The sequence below is a fragment of the Plutella xylostella genome, chromosome 5 (assembly GCF_932276165.1).
Source record: "Plutella xylostella chromosome 5, ilPluXylo3.1, whole genome shotgun sequence".
NCBI lineage: Eukaryota > Metazoa > Arthropoda > Insecta > Lepidoptera > Plutellidae > Plutella > Plutella xylostella.
In genome coordinates this window covers 10,947,720-10,963,368 of record NC_063985.1, presented here as the reverse complement: position 1 = coordinate 10,963,368, position 15,649 = coordinate 10,947,720, and the positions used below count along the sequence as shown (strand labels likewise).

The following is a 15,649-nucleotide window of genomic DNA, read 5'->3' as shown; positions in this document are numbered from 1 at the left end:
GAATAGCTTTAATCATAGAGATTCCATCTTACAAGGCGAAAAAGCAAAACGTAGTGTGTAATCCAAAGCGGGGTCATAATAATAATAAATAATATAATTGTATATGCTGAGTATGAGATGGGTGGGTTATCCTTTTAACAATTAAATAACTTTTATAACACTCTTAAAAATTATTTCCTCAAATAGTAAACATAATTATTAGCTATCATGTTAATTTTACGCTGCGTAAAATGTTTTTTAGGGATTTATGTAGGATCTCTATAAAATTTTCATTACAAAAACTTACAATCACAAGAGTGCTACACGGTCGCCATTTTAATATTTCACGTAGGTAGTAGTTTTTCACCTACTTTTTGACAGGCAAAGAAAGCGTCCCGAGGCATCTCTTATTCAAAGCCGTAACGTACGACTGCTCATGTAAAGGTAAGTACTTATTTCACTAGCCTTAACCCAACATAGAGAGGTGTTATAGAATTTGTCGTGTCAATGTGTGTGTTGTTTCGCTTAGTAGCCCCGATAGGCATGAGAGTACCTACATGTTTTTGCATTTCAACTCTCTGCCCCCGTAAAATTAAGTAAGTATTAAACATGATTTTATTATGTTCTATGAGTACCTGCTGCCTAATATAATACAAAATACCCAAACACTCCGATACCTATGTAGGTAAATTCCAAAACTACGACAGTTTTAAACAATACACATAATTGAAAAACAAAGTTAGTTCGACTGAACCCTCGCATGGTGGAAGCATCTGGCGCCCGGTCATTGCCCCATTGCCATTAGGACTACTGAAACGATGCTGAAAAACGTGAAAAGTTTCACTTACGAATTGAAATAGTTCTGTTAAGTTATGCCGGTAATAAAGCTAGGGTCAGCAGTAAAGCAGTAATGTTAGGGTTAGTAACGGTTTGTCATTGTGACAAAAGAATTATGCAGACAGATTCGAGCAGACTACTCATTGACCATATACATTGTATAGATTATTTGTATGGATGCCATTAAAAGGTCACCGCTTAATATTAGTAATAATACAAAAAGTAGAGATTGAAGGCAGAATCTAACAAAAAAATATGAAATTAGCTTTAAAAAAATTATAATTACAGTTTTGAATATCCAATAGACTGATATTTTATAGAGCACAGAACGACCCCTACATTGATAAGGCTGCCTCTTCATTGATAAACGAAAAAAATCATAGTGTTTTAATTTATGTAAGATACATACAGTTTTTAGTAACAAAATACTTTCTCCCGTCACTCTCTCAGGCTCACGATTATTTAGTATCTTCTCTTCCATTCATAGCTCGAACTAATGTGAAACATGAGTAGGCTCCTTTCATGATCTGCAAAAGAAAAATGGAAGGCGTCCAGTACCATTTTTAAAGGGGGGCTCCATGGATGGAATTATTTGCCACTAAAAGCCGTAAATCTGTGCAATTGGATTATATGTTACCAAAATCATGAAACACACTTTATCAGGTACCCAGCAGTTACTGCGTCTTAGGTGTCTGTGAAAACTACTAGAGCTGAACTGAATCGAGGTAAGAGCTAAGGTTTCACCGGACGTATATAAAGCACAGTTTATGCGTCATGGTAGCTTAATTTGGCCACCCGATGCAGCTACCCTAAATACTACACACCAAGAAATTTACCATCATTTTGAAAGCAACAACATTCATTTATTTATAAACTCACGTAGAACAACACAAACATAAGTAAAAAGAATAAAAAGTAATGAAAAAATCAACATGAGTTTTGCTTGCCGGTGCTGAAATGGGTTCAGCTTGAAGCTATGGTAGGCCATAGTGCTGGTTTTCATCTAGCCTTCCTTACCGATACAAATGTCTCCAAAGACAGCGGGAACATGGTCAGCGCAGTCAGTTCCACGGAGGTGTTTGCTCGCTCCACCAGCAGCATCATGTTGCGCTTGAAGCGAGGGGAGCGGTCCATCCAGTCGCACTCGTACACCGCTGAGGTCGTTCGCTCACTCTGGAAACAAATGAAAAATATGACATGAATGAAACACACTTGGACAATTAACATAGGCATCATTAACACAACCCACTGATGGGGCTTCGGTCTCCTACAACAAAGGAATGGTTTTAGGGGCTTAACCCACGACGACGCGGGCCTAGTACAGGTTGGTGGACTAACATAGAAATAGCAATAATAATAATTTTAATAAGTCCAGTAAAACTATTTCAAGGTGTAGGTACCTCACAGAGTTTCACAAAGTGTATGTGAGATGCAGCATCCGTTTTGTGTACTTATAGATAGCTAACTGGATTACAATGCTCAAGTATCTTAGCATAGTAGTTGTTAATTTACCTCATGTTCCAACTGAGTCCCTAAATATCCAGGTGTGAATATTTCTATCGCCATTATTACACCGTATAAGATCAAGAAGAACATTTCATTGGATGGTAACTGAAAAAATATAGTTATTCTATAATTTAAAATATCAACGTGCACATTTTGGACTGGTAGGATAATTTACATTTAAATTTTGTTTAATAAGCATTAACTCATAGCTTACTTGTAGCATGGCGACTAAAGTAACACAATTAATTGCGGCTCCTACACCAAATTGAACGAACATAGCTGTGTCAAATATTTCCTCAATCAGCGAACAGTATCTGAAAATAAACATGGCATGTGAACAAACGTTTAGACAATTTATATTATAAAGACAATACAAATTCCGTGATTGTTCTTACTCTCGTAGCAAATCGTAGTGTTTCAAGCACTTAATCAATTCTTCTTCTAGTTTTTTTTCTTGCTCAATATCGACTAAATTCTTTTTTGAATAGGTTTTTATATTCGATAATCTTACATTCAGTGCTTTGAACTGTCCTATACCAATCATAATTAATCCAGGAATAAATGTATCAATATTAACACCATAGTTCATGTGAGCAAAGTTTCCAAGTGACTGGTAACACCAATACAAGTAGATATTTGCATCTCTCTCTTTGTCACTGAGGAAGTAATAGTTACAAATAGCTAGAATTAGCTCTTGGCCAAAAAACACATGTTTCAAGAATGGAACTATTGTAAAAAAAGTGTACGACATGTAACCCAATACGAAGTACGCACGATAATATTTTTTGTACATTTCAACGTATCTTTTAGTTATCCTCTTCTGTTCCACTGTTTCTCCGGAGAAAATATCACTGTCCATTATACTGAAGGCTCTTAAAATAAGTTTACTTTTGAACATTACCATATTAATTTTGAATACAAGAACGAAAGATGTCAAAAGAAACACTAGTTCTGGAATGAACGTGTTCAAATTTTTGGGGCTGTATATGAGATTTAGGGTCAGAAGTCCATCGTAAAGAAAGTAGAGAAAGACCAATGACAACGCGGCGTAGCATTTGTAATATTTGTTGTTGACTTCTCGAATCCAAAGAGCGAATATTTTCCAACCGCGGACATTACTGTGGAACGCGCCAGATATGGTTTCAGGTGGCATTTTTATAACCGTGTGAAATGAAACGAGGAAAAACGATCAATTAAAACACCAACACAATTACACAAGCAGTTCTGTAAATATGTTATTTCGTTATTACAGTTATTTGAGTTACACATAACATGACGACAGAATGGTGTAGTGGTTAGTGACCCTGACTACTACGCCAAAGGTCCCATGTTCCATCCCCGGCCGGCACAGATATTTGTTTAAGGCAGATATTAACACATATATGTACGTCCTGTGCACCCTGGCCAGTTAGCGATAGACAATTAATCTGACTAACCAATTATCACCACTTTCTTGACCACGGTCATTTCACCCTATTTTAGCTCTAGTGTCACCGACACGCTAAGAAAAAACCAAAAAAAGTGTCCATTTGATCCTCATTGTTGATACAAAAGGAAGATTTTAAGGTAGTTTGATTTTATAAATGTCTTACCAAATCTTAGTAGCAAAGCATATAGGCAGCTGATGTACTTGCTGAAAGCCTTATTGTTTTACATAATAGTCTCAAAGACCCCGTTAATTTCAAACCCCACAATTGATTTGTTTAGTACCAGAACATAATTTCACCATATTCCATACAGTAACTTGGGAAGAACAATAATCTATATGGGTATTATGTACATAATGTATAGGTACCTTTGCAGCGAAATAGCTTATTAATTAGTAATCCGCCATTATGTTGACGCTAGTTAGACCTTCTTGTAAGGGTGATGCCACAAAACTATACACACATATTTTTTCGTTGGGGGTAAAAACGACACAGAATTAGTGATGGGGCAACATTGCATTACCAGACGTACCTACAAACTACTTAATGCACCAAAACTATAACCCACATATTTTTTCGTGGGGGTAAAAACGACACAGAATGAGTGATGGGGCAACATTGCATTACCAGACGTACGAACGACTGCAGCCGGCTATAAGGGGCCATTACGACCGGCGGCCGATTCCGAGCGTGCTAATGCCGCCTTGGTACAGTCGGAATAATAATTCAGTGGAAAAACAACTTCTTTTTCCATACTCACATACTTTAATATGGAAAAGTAGGTTTGTGTGTATTTGTAACAAAACAACTCCGGAATAAATATAACTATTCTATAAATCGAAATTATTTACTTATGACTGACATCATATGGGTTTTCTTGTGATCATAATTGCTTGAATTATAAATTATTATTATTATTAGTTGTTACTGTTGTGCGTTCATCAGTACTTCTTATGGGTATCTGGTTGCATGTCAAGTCGTAGTCTATCCCTCAAATTTATATACCTACAGTATTGTAAATTACAACAATGTTAAATTTACATCGAAACACATGAGTTTCGACTCTTTACGGCAGTCAAAAAGTGGAAATTTTTCAATTTTAACTATTTAAAGTAGGTAGGTACGGTCAGGTGCAGAGAAACCTGACCCTCTTCTCATAGTAGCAATGCTTCTGAGGGGGGTCAGGTTTGCGTGCCCCTTACTGTACTCATCAAAAGCTTTATGCATTTTGGTTTACTGTCTTTTTGCATGTAAGAAGAAGCAGAATGTCTAGACGAGAAAATATTTGGTGGAGAAAAGAATCAAGGGGCTACATTAATTTAATAGGTTTTTATATTTTTGAAATCCTAACGTGCAATTTCAAAAAATTGTGTTTTGAAGGGATATTTTGGAAACCAATCTGAAAGGCTTTTGCTTGACTGTACAAACGCCATATCGAGCCCCAGCCATAGATAACGTCAAACACGCTGGATGCGTGAATCGTGGACAACCGAATGGGCAGAATTTACAACCGGTGGGCAGATAATAGCTGTGTTAATTTTGAGTGGATTTCGATGACTGTTGAGTTTATTGACTACACGGTAAGCATTTGACTAAATGATTAAGGACGGGTTGTCATGAGTAATCTGTTCTGCTTCTGAGTGACTAGACTACTATGTTTGGTATGCTATACACTTTAACAAGTAAATGTAAATACGAAATCTGCTAAAATTTTATAGATGTCAACTGAATGTTAATATGAAAGAAATTCCATGCTTTACAGTTCCTTAACAGCTGTAAGTGTTAAGTTTTCGTGTTAGTCAAAGATGGCGTAGTCAAAATGGAAGAACAGTACTGTCGAGCACCGAATCTGCCTCTTTATTCCTCATCAGACAGACTAGAGACTCCAGATCAGACTAAATACAACCATATTGAATGAACAACACACGTAAAAATCATAACGATCATATTTTTCGTTATATGGGTTGAAAATAATTACTTATATACGCTTGCAAAAGAAGGTTTCTTAGATGATCGGTAAGATTACTTTGTTTCTCGCGGGGGTGTTTCGAACTAGCTTTTGCTTTGTTAAGATAATCTTCTGTTGTCTCCACTGGGACGTCAACAAAGAAAATTGGATGGGCAGTGAGCCAATTGCCTTTAATCTTCCTTTGATCCATTTTATCTAGTTGTCCATTATAATCACGTAGTTTGGGTCGTTAATGTGTTATCTCTATGTTCCTTATATACGAGTAATTATACAGGGTGGCCCAAAGAGTGACGTCCAAAGGAAAATGTTTGATTCCTTAGGTCAAGGGGTAGCCAAATCACCCCCATGTATGTTCAGCAATTTTTAGTAGTTTAGGAGTTATGATTTTTTTTCCAAATGTTCTACGAAAATCGACCTCAGTGGATTAATTATGTTTTATTATTTTTTGGATAACTTTTTTAAAGCATTTTTTAATTTTTGTGTCATCCTCTTAAGTTGTTCTTTTAACCATAAAAGTTTCAGCTTCCTAGCTGTAATGTAAGTTAGTTATTTTTTTAACGAAAGTCGAATTATATCATCGAGCTAGACTGCTCTGAATTTTCTACTTGAAATTAAAAATTGAAAAAGATATTCTCATGGTCCCTTATTAATTTTAAAAACTCCGCAAGGTTCCAAAATTACATAAAAATAAAAATAAACTATTGCTTAATAGGGTATTATTTGCAGAAAAAAGCCTTCAAAGGTACCTGGGTGGAAATTACCTAATTAGTAAATTGTTTCAGAAAGTTGAAATATTCCTGTTATGTCATTACTAAGGACTAATTAAGTTAGAAAATGTATCAAATTAAAGGGAAAATTAAATTATTTACTTTTTTTTAAAATTTAAGTTAAATTTTTGAATGTAAATTCTTAGAAAAATGTTTTAGTCTGAGTAGAAAGATTTATGAGATAATTTTATTATTAATAATAAGTAAATAAACTCTAATAATTATTTTACACATTTACTCACAATAAATTTTCAAAATGGCGACCTCCCATAGCAATACACAACCTACATCTACGCAAGAAATTTTCTTTAAGTCAAAAAAGTGACAAATGTAAAAAATATGATATTTGTCAAAAGGTTAAAGATGTACAAAAAGTAGGTACCTTTTCTCAAAAATGTGACATCTGTCAAAAAGTTACATCCCAATGAAACAGAGAAGCGTATAGGCGACTTAAAGAAAATTTCTTGCGTAGATGTAGGTTGTGTATTGCTATGGGAGGTCGCCATTTTGAAAATTTATTGTGAGTAAATGTGTAAAATAATTATTAGAGTTTATTTACTTATTATTAATAATAAAATTATCTCATAAATCTTTCTACTCAGACTAAAACATTTTTCTAAGAATTTACATTCAAAAATTTAACTTAAATTTTAAAAAAAAGTAAATAATTTAATTTTCCCTTTAATTTGATACATTTTCTAACTTAATTAGTCCTTAGTAATGACATAACAGGAATATTTCAACTTTCTGAAACAATTTACTAATTAGGTAATTTCCACCCAGGTACCTTTGAAGGCTTTTTTCTGCAAATAATACCCTATTAAGCAATAGTTTATTTTTATTTTTATGTAATTTTGGAACCTTGCGGAGTTTTTAAAATTAATAAGGGACCATGAGAATATCTTTTTCAATTTTTAATTTCAAGTAGAAAATTCAGAGCAGTCTAGCTCGATGATATAATTCGAACTTTCGATAAAAAAATAACTAACTTACATTACAGCTAGGAAGCTGAAACTTTTATGGTTAAAAGAACAACTTAAGAGGATGACACAAAAATTAAAAAATGCTTTAAAAAAGTTATCCAAAAAATAATAAAACATAATTAATCCACTGAGGTCGATTTTCGTAGAACATTTGGAAAAAAAATCATAACTCCTAAACTACTAAAAATTGCTGAACATACATGGGGGTGATTTGGCTACCCCTTGACCTAAGGAATCAAACATTTTCCTTTGGACGTCACTCTTTGGGCCACCCTGTATAATCATAATAGGGAACATGTCAAACACGGCCATCCGACCTCAAGCTAGGCAGAGCCTGTGGATACCGGACAGCTGATACCTAATTATATCTACACAGATACATAGATAGATACATAAGATACATCAAACAGATCCTTCTGTATGTCCTGTAGTTTTTTTATTTTTTTTATTTTTTTTAAACGGTAGGGTTTTTTTTAGTTCTGCATCCCCCTAAAAGAACGAAATCTTCTTAATTAAACTTCTTTGTAATTTCCGTTACGGGGGGGCTTTGGTCGAAAAATCCCAAATACGCCTTACAAAGGTTGATCAAAATTAATACAGGGAGATGGGTAAACCCTGAGCATATTTACGGCCACGGAGGGTCGGTCGGTGCATTCTTTACAAAGTGCAAGCGTGGCATGCATATCAACTATAAGACGGTAAATTTAATTTTTCATATGACATTGTTTGAGGTGAGCACGGCAATACGACGGATGAACTGAAAGGACTGAAATTTACAATTTGTAAAACCACAATAGCTCCCATCCCGTTCGCTCTAATTCCCTAAAATTAAAAAATAGCATAATACCTATTCTATTCTATTCTGAGGGCGGTGAAGCTCTTATTGTATACGTGGCCCTCTCGAGTAGAACCCTCGTTCATATCCTAAAACAAAAATTATGAAGATATTAACATACTACTACTGTTTTTTTTACATTAAGTAATTTACAAGTAAGCGGCAATGAGGTAGAATAGTACACCACGGTCATAAAACAAATTGTGGGTGTTAATTAGGTTGATTTTACTATGTCACTGTATTTTAAAGGTGGAGAAATGATGAGCAGCGTGCGTTCTTACTGATGGTTTATTTGCTACTAGAAAATGAACTCAACATACCGCCCCCCAAAGGGCATTTATTAAAGGCCCTTTTAAAAAAGTGATTATACAATGCTAATGGCCTTAAATAGATAGAATTGATATGATAGATTCTTTACTTGACTGAATACATACTTCTTTACTTACAAATTACAATGCATTTTTATTTAAACTGAATTTTAACTCTGTGGACTGTATCTTAAAGGTTGATTAAGTATTTAAGTACTTCATTTTACAATAAGTAACGTTAGGTAATAAGAACATTTTAACTTAAGTATTTGATCATGCAACTTATTTCATTTAGAATTAGTTAGGTAAACAAAGCTACTGAAAATATTAAATAATTAAGTTTTAAGTGGCAGTGTCTATAGGTAAGTAACACAATTTATTCATAGGTCTTTGCACTACACTGTTACCACTCTTCACTGGTAGGTATAATGATGGGGTGTTTTTGTCTTCTTCTATGTTTGCGTGTCTCAGTCTTCCAGCCACTCTTACTATTCCTTCATTAGCCATGTATGGTTTTAGTAAACTCAACTTGCTTTCCCTTTTGACTTCAAGGTTTTCTTTTAATCTGTTTATTTCTCTTTCGAAATTATTTCTTTGAACTATTTTTATGCATGCGTTTAGTGATTCATTCAGTTCCTTTGTAGTTATAGGTCTTTCTTTCAGGTTATCTTTCTTGTATCGCATGAATCTTCTGCAGTGTGTGATGACTATGAGGAGTTGTGTTAAATCTTCCATGTTTTCAAATTGTTTCTCTATGTTTTCATCTTCATTTACTATTGTTGTATTAATCTTTATCTTTTCTCCTTTTTCCAGGTTTGTTTCCAGGTATGCCGGTTTGCTGTAGATGACTTCTTTCTCTCTTAGCCACTGTGGGCCCTTCCACCATAGTTTGTGATCTTTTAAATCTGCTATTTCAATGCCTCTTGTAGCTACATCTGCTGGATTTTCGTGAGTCTGGACATGATGCCAATTGTTATTAACATCGTCTAAGAGGAATTATAAAAATTTATAACAACGGATGAAAATGTTATGTTTTTATTTTTTGGTGTTATAATATATTTTGAGTAAATGAAATAACACCACTATAATCTATAGTTATTAAAATCTATTGTGTAATTACGGTATTTTAAGTACTTATTTAATAAAATGTAAAAATGTGACGGCATGAATAAATTTCTCTTTTGTTACCATTCTTGGGGCCTAAATAATTAATAAAATTTTAGGTATTCTTTCAATTTAAAGTATTTAAAGGAAAGCCACAGTCTTCTTAAATGACATTATCAAGGGAAAAAAGTCCTATATTCTTTAGAAATCAGTTAAAAATCCAATAATATCTCAGTTTTGTTACCACAGTCAACAAATCAAGAATATTTTTTAATGCCTGAGGCGTAATTTAAACAACAACACATTTATAACTTTTACATAGGTTGGGGAATAACTAATATTAAATAATTAGAACCAAAAATATTATAAAAGTAAAGAGTTTTAGACAAAATAGTACAAAATCTGCGAACAGAATGCAGGGACAGCTACTAAACGGACGGTAACAAAATTGTTGGGCTTGGTTTACATGGCACCAGCACAAAATTTGAACATGATAAATTTAGAACATGGGCCCAATTTTACATGAAATTCACTTTAAACATCTTAATAATAGAGTTAATCTCTAAATTGGGTTATATCGCTCGAAAAACCACATTTATAACAATATAAAACAATAAATATACAGTCATAGCAATCCAACTTCCGTTATTAAAGTCGCCATGTAAACCCGTCGATTTTGTTACTTTTTCGTTCCAACTATATGTTACCGTACCCTCAGTAACAAAATCGAAGTAACAAAACACGCCCACCTAACCTTTGAAAAAATATATGAGCCGTTCAGTTACTAGCAGTGATAAACCAAATACCACAATTTATTTAGCATTAACCATGCCTTTTTATATTAATTTATCGTAAGAAATGTGTCAATAAATAATTGATTACGGTAGTAACAAACCTGACGACAAATTTGGTCACAGTTCGACCGGTAATAAAGACAATCTCACTGAGCAACCCACGGAGGCCTTTTTAATTTTTTTAAGCCGGCAATGTCTAAGATCTTAGTATTGCCATATTTTAAAAACTAAAAATAAGCATTTGGTAAATTTCCTATAGGAAAAAATGCGGTAACAAAACCGACATTTCCGGAAGTATCAAAATCAGGGTCGAAATTGTTTTCGATTTAAAAATATAAAACGGCTATTATTCGCACTTTTAATGATGTCAAACGATAATTATTTAGTAGATCTTCCGTAAAATCCACTCCAAAAGTTCAGCTACTTAAGAAATTTTTGAATAAATTGAGCTTCAATTTTCATTTTATGCCGGGGACAGGGCAAAATGGTGGGTGGTGATTTATTAAAATATTTTTGAAAAATTCAGTTTAAGCAGGATTTAAATATATTTTAGTTTAAAATAAAGTCAATAAATTATATTTGCAGTTAAAAGGCATTTTTTACCAATATAAAGAAAGATATGCCTGCAAATAAATAAAGAAGTTGAGGGACATGCCAAAATGGCCGTTGTTATAAATTTTTATAATTCCTCCTAAGATAGTTACAACTCGATTACGTACGAAGGTGTTCCATCTTGCTGGATCTCCAGACAACCAGGACAGTACGATTGTGGAGTTTGTCCAAGCATGAACTTTACTTTCAGAAATCCGCATAGTTCAAGACGAGGGAGTGTTACTGGTTTTAGTGGTGCTACTCGAGTTTTAGCGGCTATTATGTTGGTTGTTACATTTCCATCTTTGTCTTCTACTCTGAGATATGCTACTGCTGCATAGGCTTTGGTGGAAGCATCACAGAAACCATGTATAGATGTATGATCTCTGTTGCTTTCAGTCGTTTCGTGCCATCTCTTTACTTGTACTTGGTCCAGCTCTTGAAATTTCTCTCTAAGTTCTATCCACTATTCTCTTGCTTCTTCGTCTACGTCTTCATCCCATCCAGTTTTGTGTAACCATAATCTTTGCATGAGTATCTTTGCAGGGATAATCGCCGGGGCAATCCATCCGAGAGGATCGAACAACTTCTGTATTTCTGCCAGTATACTTCACTTCGTGTAAGATTCAGCTGTAGCAGGTAAGTTGTTTTGATATTGAAATACATCTTCTCCCATGTTCCAGATGATACCTAGTGTCTTTATGATACCATCTATGCCAAATTTAATGTTGACATGAGTGCTAATCTTTGATGGTTCGAATTGTTTCAGGAAATCTACGTCATTTGAGCACCACTTCTGTAATATGAAACCTCCTTTCTGTAATATCTTCTCTATATCTTTAGCTGTTTTGATTGCGTCTTCTAGTGTTTCCTTTCCAGATACTATATCATCCATGAAACAATCTTCTTTGATTATTTTAGCTGCTTCTTCGTTAATGTGGCCTTCATCTTTAGCTAGCTGAAGCAGACGGCTAAGTAAGGGGCTGAAGCCGTTCCGAATGTTACTCTGTTTAATCGATAATCTTTTACAGGTTGGGTTCTACTTTTACGCCATAGGATTCTTTGATTATCTTTGTCCTCCTCTGTTATTAATATCATTCGGTACATTTTAACTGCGTCAGCGGCGAAGCAAACTTTGTGCGGCGCATGCACAATCTCATTATAATGCTTCGCATGTCTTCTTGTAGTTGTGGACCAACTAGCAGTTCATCATTCAGGGAAGTATTGTTGGTTCCCTTGCATGAGGCGTTAAATACCACTCTACATTTTGATGTTTCTTTCTCTTCCTTCATCACTGCATGATGAGGTAAGTATACAGCTGGCTTGTTGATTTCTTCTATAGGTACTTCTTCCATATGCTCCATCTCAAGATATTCTTCTATCACTTTTGTGTATTCTTCCTTTAGCTTTTGATTCTTTTCGAAGCGTCTCTCTAGTTGCTTTAGACTTCTCAGAGCTATGTCTCTCGATCCATTCTGTATTGATAATCTATTCTCTGTTTTAAAAGGCAACTTCACAATGTACCTGCCATCTTCTGTTCTGGAATGATTTGATTCATATATTTCTTCACATCTTCTCTCTTCTGCGGTTAGGACCTTTTGCTCATGATCATTCAATTCCCACATTTGTTTTAGCATACTGTTTATTTCCAGATCAATCTGATGGTGCATTACTGTATATTCATCTCTGTGTTCCTCTGTAGTGATGTGCCCGAAGAGAATCCACCCAAGGCTGGTATTTTGAGCACTAGGGGTGCCTGGGGGACCCTTGATAATCTCGCCTTTCATAATTGTGGCACACACTTCTACACCCAGCAGCATGTCTACAGGTCCAGGTTGGTTGAAGCCGGGGTCAGCTAAAGCTATACCATGGATGTGTGACCAGGTGCGTTCAGAGATAACTCTCGTTGGTAATTGTGATGTTAAACGCGTAGGCATTACATAAACTTTCAATTTGAGGCTGAATTTGTTATCTTGGCTTGAAAGAACCTCAATTTGTGCTACGTGTTTGACTGTTGTCTTTGTTGTGCCGACGCCAGTGATTGTACCATTGCAGGGTATCCTCTTCAGCTTAAGTAACTGGGCGGCTCTCTCACTAATAAAACTTGCTTGTGATCCATTGTCGATTAGTGCTCTTAACATGGTGACACGTCCTGAAGATTCATCTCTCACTGGTACTAGGGCTGTAGCCAGGAGCGCAGTAGACGTGTTGGTTGCTATGTTGGTTGATAACTCTGAGACTGGTTCACTGTTGTTGTAGTTCTCGTTGGTAGCTGTATCATGGTGACATTCCACATTGTTTGGTTGATAGGTCTCATGCAGTAGCGTGTGATGACGCTTCTTACATACTCGGCAGAACATTCTGAGTCGACATCTAAAAGCTGAATGTCCTGGAGCCAAACAATTGAAACATAGTTGATTGCTTTTCACGAACTCGCATCTCTCTCTTGGTACCTTTGATATGAACTCTCTACAATGACATAAGGTGTGGTTTTCTTTGCACATTGAGCAGCATTTCTCCTTGTTGTTATAGTTATTGTTACTGTTGGTATCCGTAGAAACATGAACTTTGTATTTTCTTTCTCTGTTTTGGCTCTGTGTTATCTTCTGTCTCTGTGGTGGGTTAACTAGCTCCAGTGTTCGATATTTAGTTTCTAAGAATCTTGATAACTCCGCCCACTTAGGTAGTTCTGCGCTGTTTCCATTGAAAGCTGATTGTTCCCATTCTTGATGTGACTCCGGGTCCAACTTCTGAATGACCAGAAATATGATGACTGGATCCCAAGAATCAGTTGATATGCTTAGGTTTCTCAGGCTGTTTAGACAATCATTAGTTGTGTCTAACAGTGAACGAATGTTGTCAGCTGTAGGTGCAGAGATCTTCCTTTGGTTAAATAATCGCTTCAACACAGAGTTGGTAATAAGTCTCATATTGTTGTATCGTTCTTGTAACAGTTTCCACGCTGGTTCGTAGTTGCATTCTACAACTTGCATGTGCTTCAGTAACGACTCTGGTTCTCCTTTGATGCTACTCTTCAAGTAGTGTAACTTTTGGACATTGCTAAGTGTAACATTGTTGTCTACTAATGATGTAAACAAATCCTTGAAGGCCGGGAACTCTTCGTAAGACCCTGAGAATGTAGGCAGCTGTATCCTTGGTAGCTTGACCTGCGACGCGTCAGCGGCCTCCATGTTGCTGCTGGCTGCGCCTGCTGACTGCCGGCTGGTGGCTGACGGCGAGCACTCGGATAATAAGTCAGTCAAATCCGCTTGTAAACCCAAGTATAATTCTTCAACTTCGTAGTACTCGTCGTTTGCAAAGTACGGGTAATTCTGTCTATTTTGTTTAGGTACTTTTCTAGTTAGGGCCAAATGTGCATTCGTAAAGTCTCGCCAATATTCTTGAATAGTTTGTAGTCTCACGGTAATGTAACCTTTCGTAAGCCTAGCCTTAGGACATTTCTTAAAGTTAACTAACACTTTTTGTAACATTGATATTTTATCTTCTAAAATTTGCAATAGTTCTTTTTCCGCTTCCATTTTGCATAAACACTATATTTACGTTTGATAGTCCAAAGTGTTAGGTAGGTATATCGCACTATTTTAATGTTCAACACGTTCACAAAGTCAATTCTTATAATAGTTATTCACTTAGCGTTCATACACACTTTGATTAGGTATTTAGTTCTTTAGGTTTTGTTTTTAAGCACTGGTTAGTCCATAAGTTAACATTGTTTAAATTAATGTCCACACTTGCATTACTTTTATTTTATTTTAAATTAACACTTGTTTTCTCGACTTCACTCGACGATAGATAAGAATTCTTTTGTTCTCAGCCGGGCTGGTTACCGGCGAATTTGTAGTAAACAACTTTGATTCGGCTCGATAACGACCATTATGTGGGTGTTAATTAGGTTGATTTTACTATGTCACTGTATTTTAAAGGTGGAGAAATGATGAGCAGCGTGCGTTCTTACTGATGGTTTATTTGCTACTAGAAAATGAACTCAACACAAATGACTATACCAACCGATAAAATTATTTTAATTTTTAATCGCTCACTTATAATCACGCTAAGCGCGAATTATAGGCATAACCGAGCCTTGCCTATTAGAGAGCTGCTTAATAAAAAATGCACGTTTTAACGACGGTGTAAAAATGCTTAAAAATTTACACGAGTAATTTCAGTCCCGTATGTTAACGAGGGTTGTTTATAACGTTGTGGGAAAAATTGGATGGCTTTGAAATATTTGCTCATATATGGCGGGTAGTTCACTGGAACCCGCGATATGAATAAATACCTCCGGCCCAGCTTCATTACCCTGCGTCTGTCTGAAAAATTTCAAGCCACTTGCAACTCGTATTATGAAAAATTCTAGTTTTTCAACGTATTTTGCAGCGCAACAAAATTACGGTTTGAGGTGGCTTCGTGTGCTTCGTACGTGCATGGAAGTGGTTGAGAATTTTTAATCTTACCTATTCATAATAAAATTAAATTCAACTTTTATCAATGAATTAAGATAGGTTTGTTTAGTGGCCACTAACTTGTA

At 35.4% G+C, this 15,649-nt stretch overlaps 2 protein-coding genes across 2 annotated transcripts; both read right to left on the bottom strand.

Annotated features, from left to right (window-relative positions):
- Nucleotides 1-1,189: 1,189 nt before the first annotated feature.
- On the bottom strand, nt 1,190-3,772 carry LOC105386360 (odorant receptor 2a). The gene is made up of 5 exons (XM_038112993.2): nt 2,718-3,772; nt 2,537-2,636; nt 2,329-2,427; nt 1,834-1,989; nt 1,190-1,343 (listed from the first exon to the last, which is right to left on the bottom strand). The coding sequence occupies exons 1-5, from the start codon at nt 3,473-3,475 to the stop codon at nt 1,275-1,277; spliced, it is 1,182 nt and encodes a 393-aa protein (XP_037968921.2). The 5' UTR covers nt 3,476-3,772; the 3' UTR covers nt 1,190-1,274.
- A 4,548-nt stretch (nt 3,773-8,320) lies between these two features.
- On the bottom strand, nt 8,321-14,639 carry LOC125491402. The gene is made up of 4 exons (XM_048633247.1): nt 12,300-14,639; nt 11,879-12,106; nt 9,101-9,565; nt 8,321-8,392 (listed from the first exon to the last, which is right to left on the bottom strand). Exons 1-4 carry the CDS (start codon nt 14,637-14,639, stop codon nt 8,321-8,323), a joined length of 3,105 nt encoding a protein of 1,034 aa, XP_048489204.1.
- Nucleotides 14,640-15,649: the final 1,010 nt, after the last annotated feature.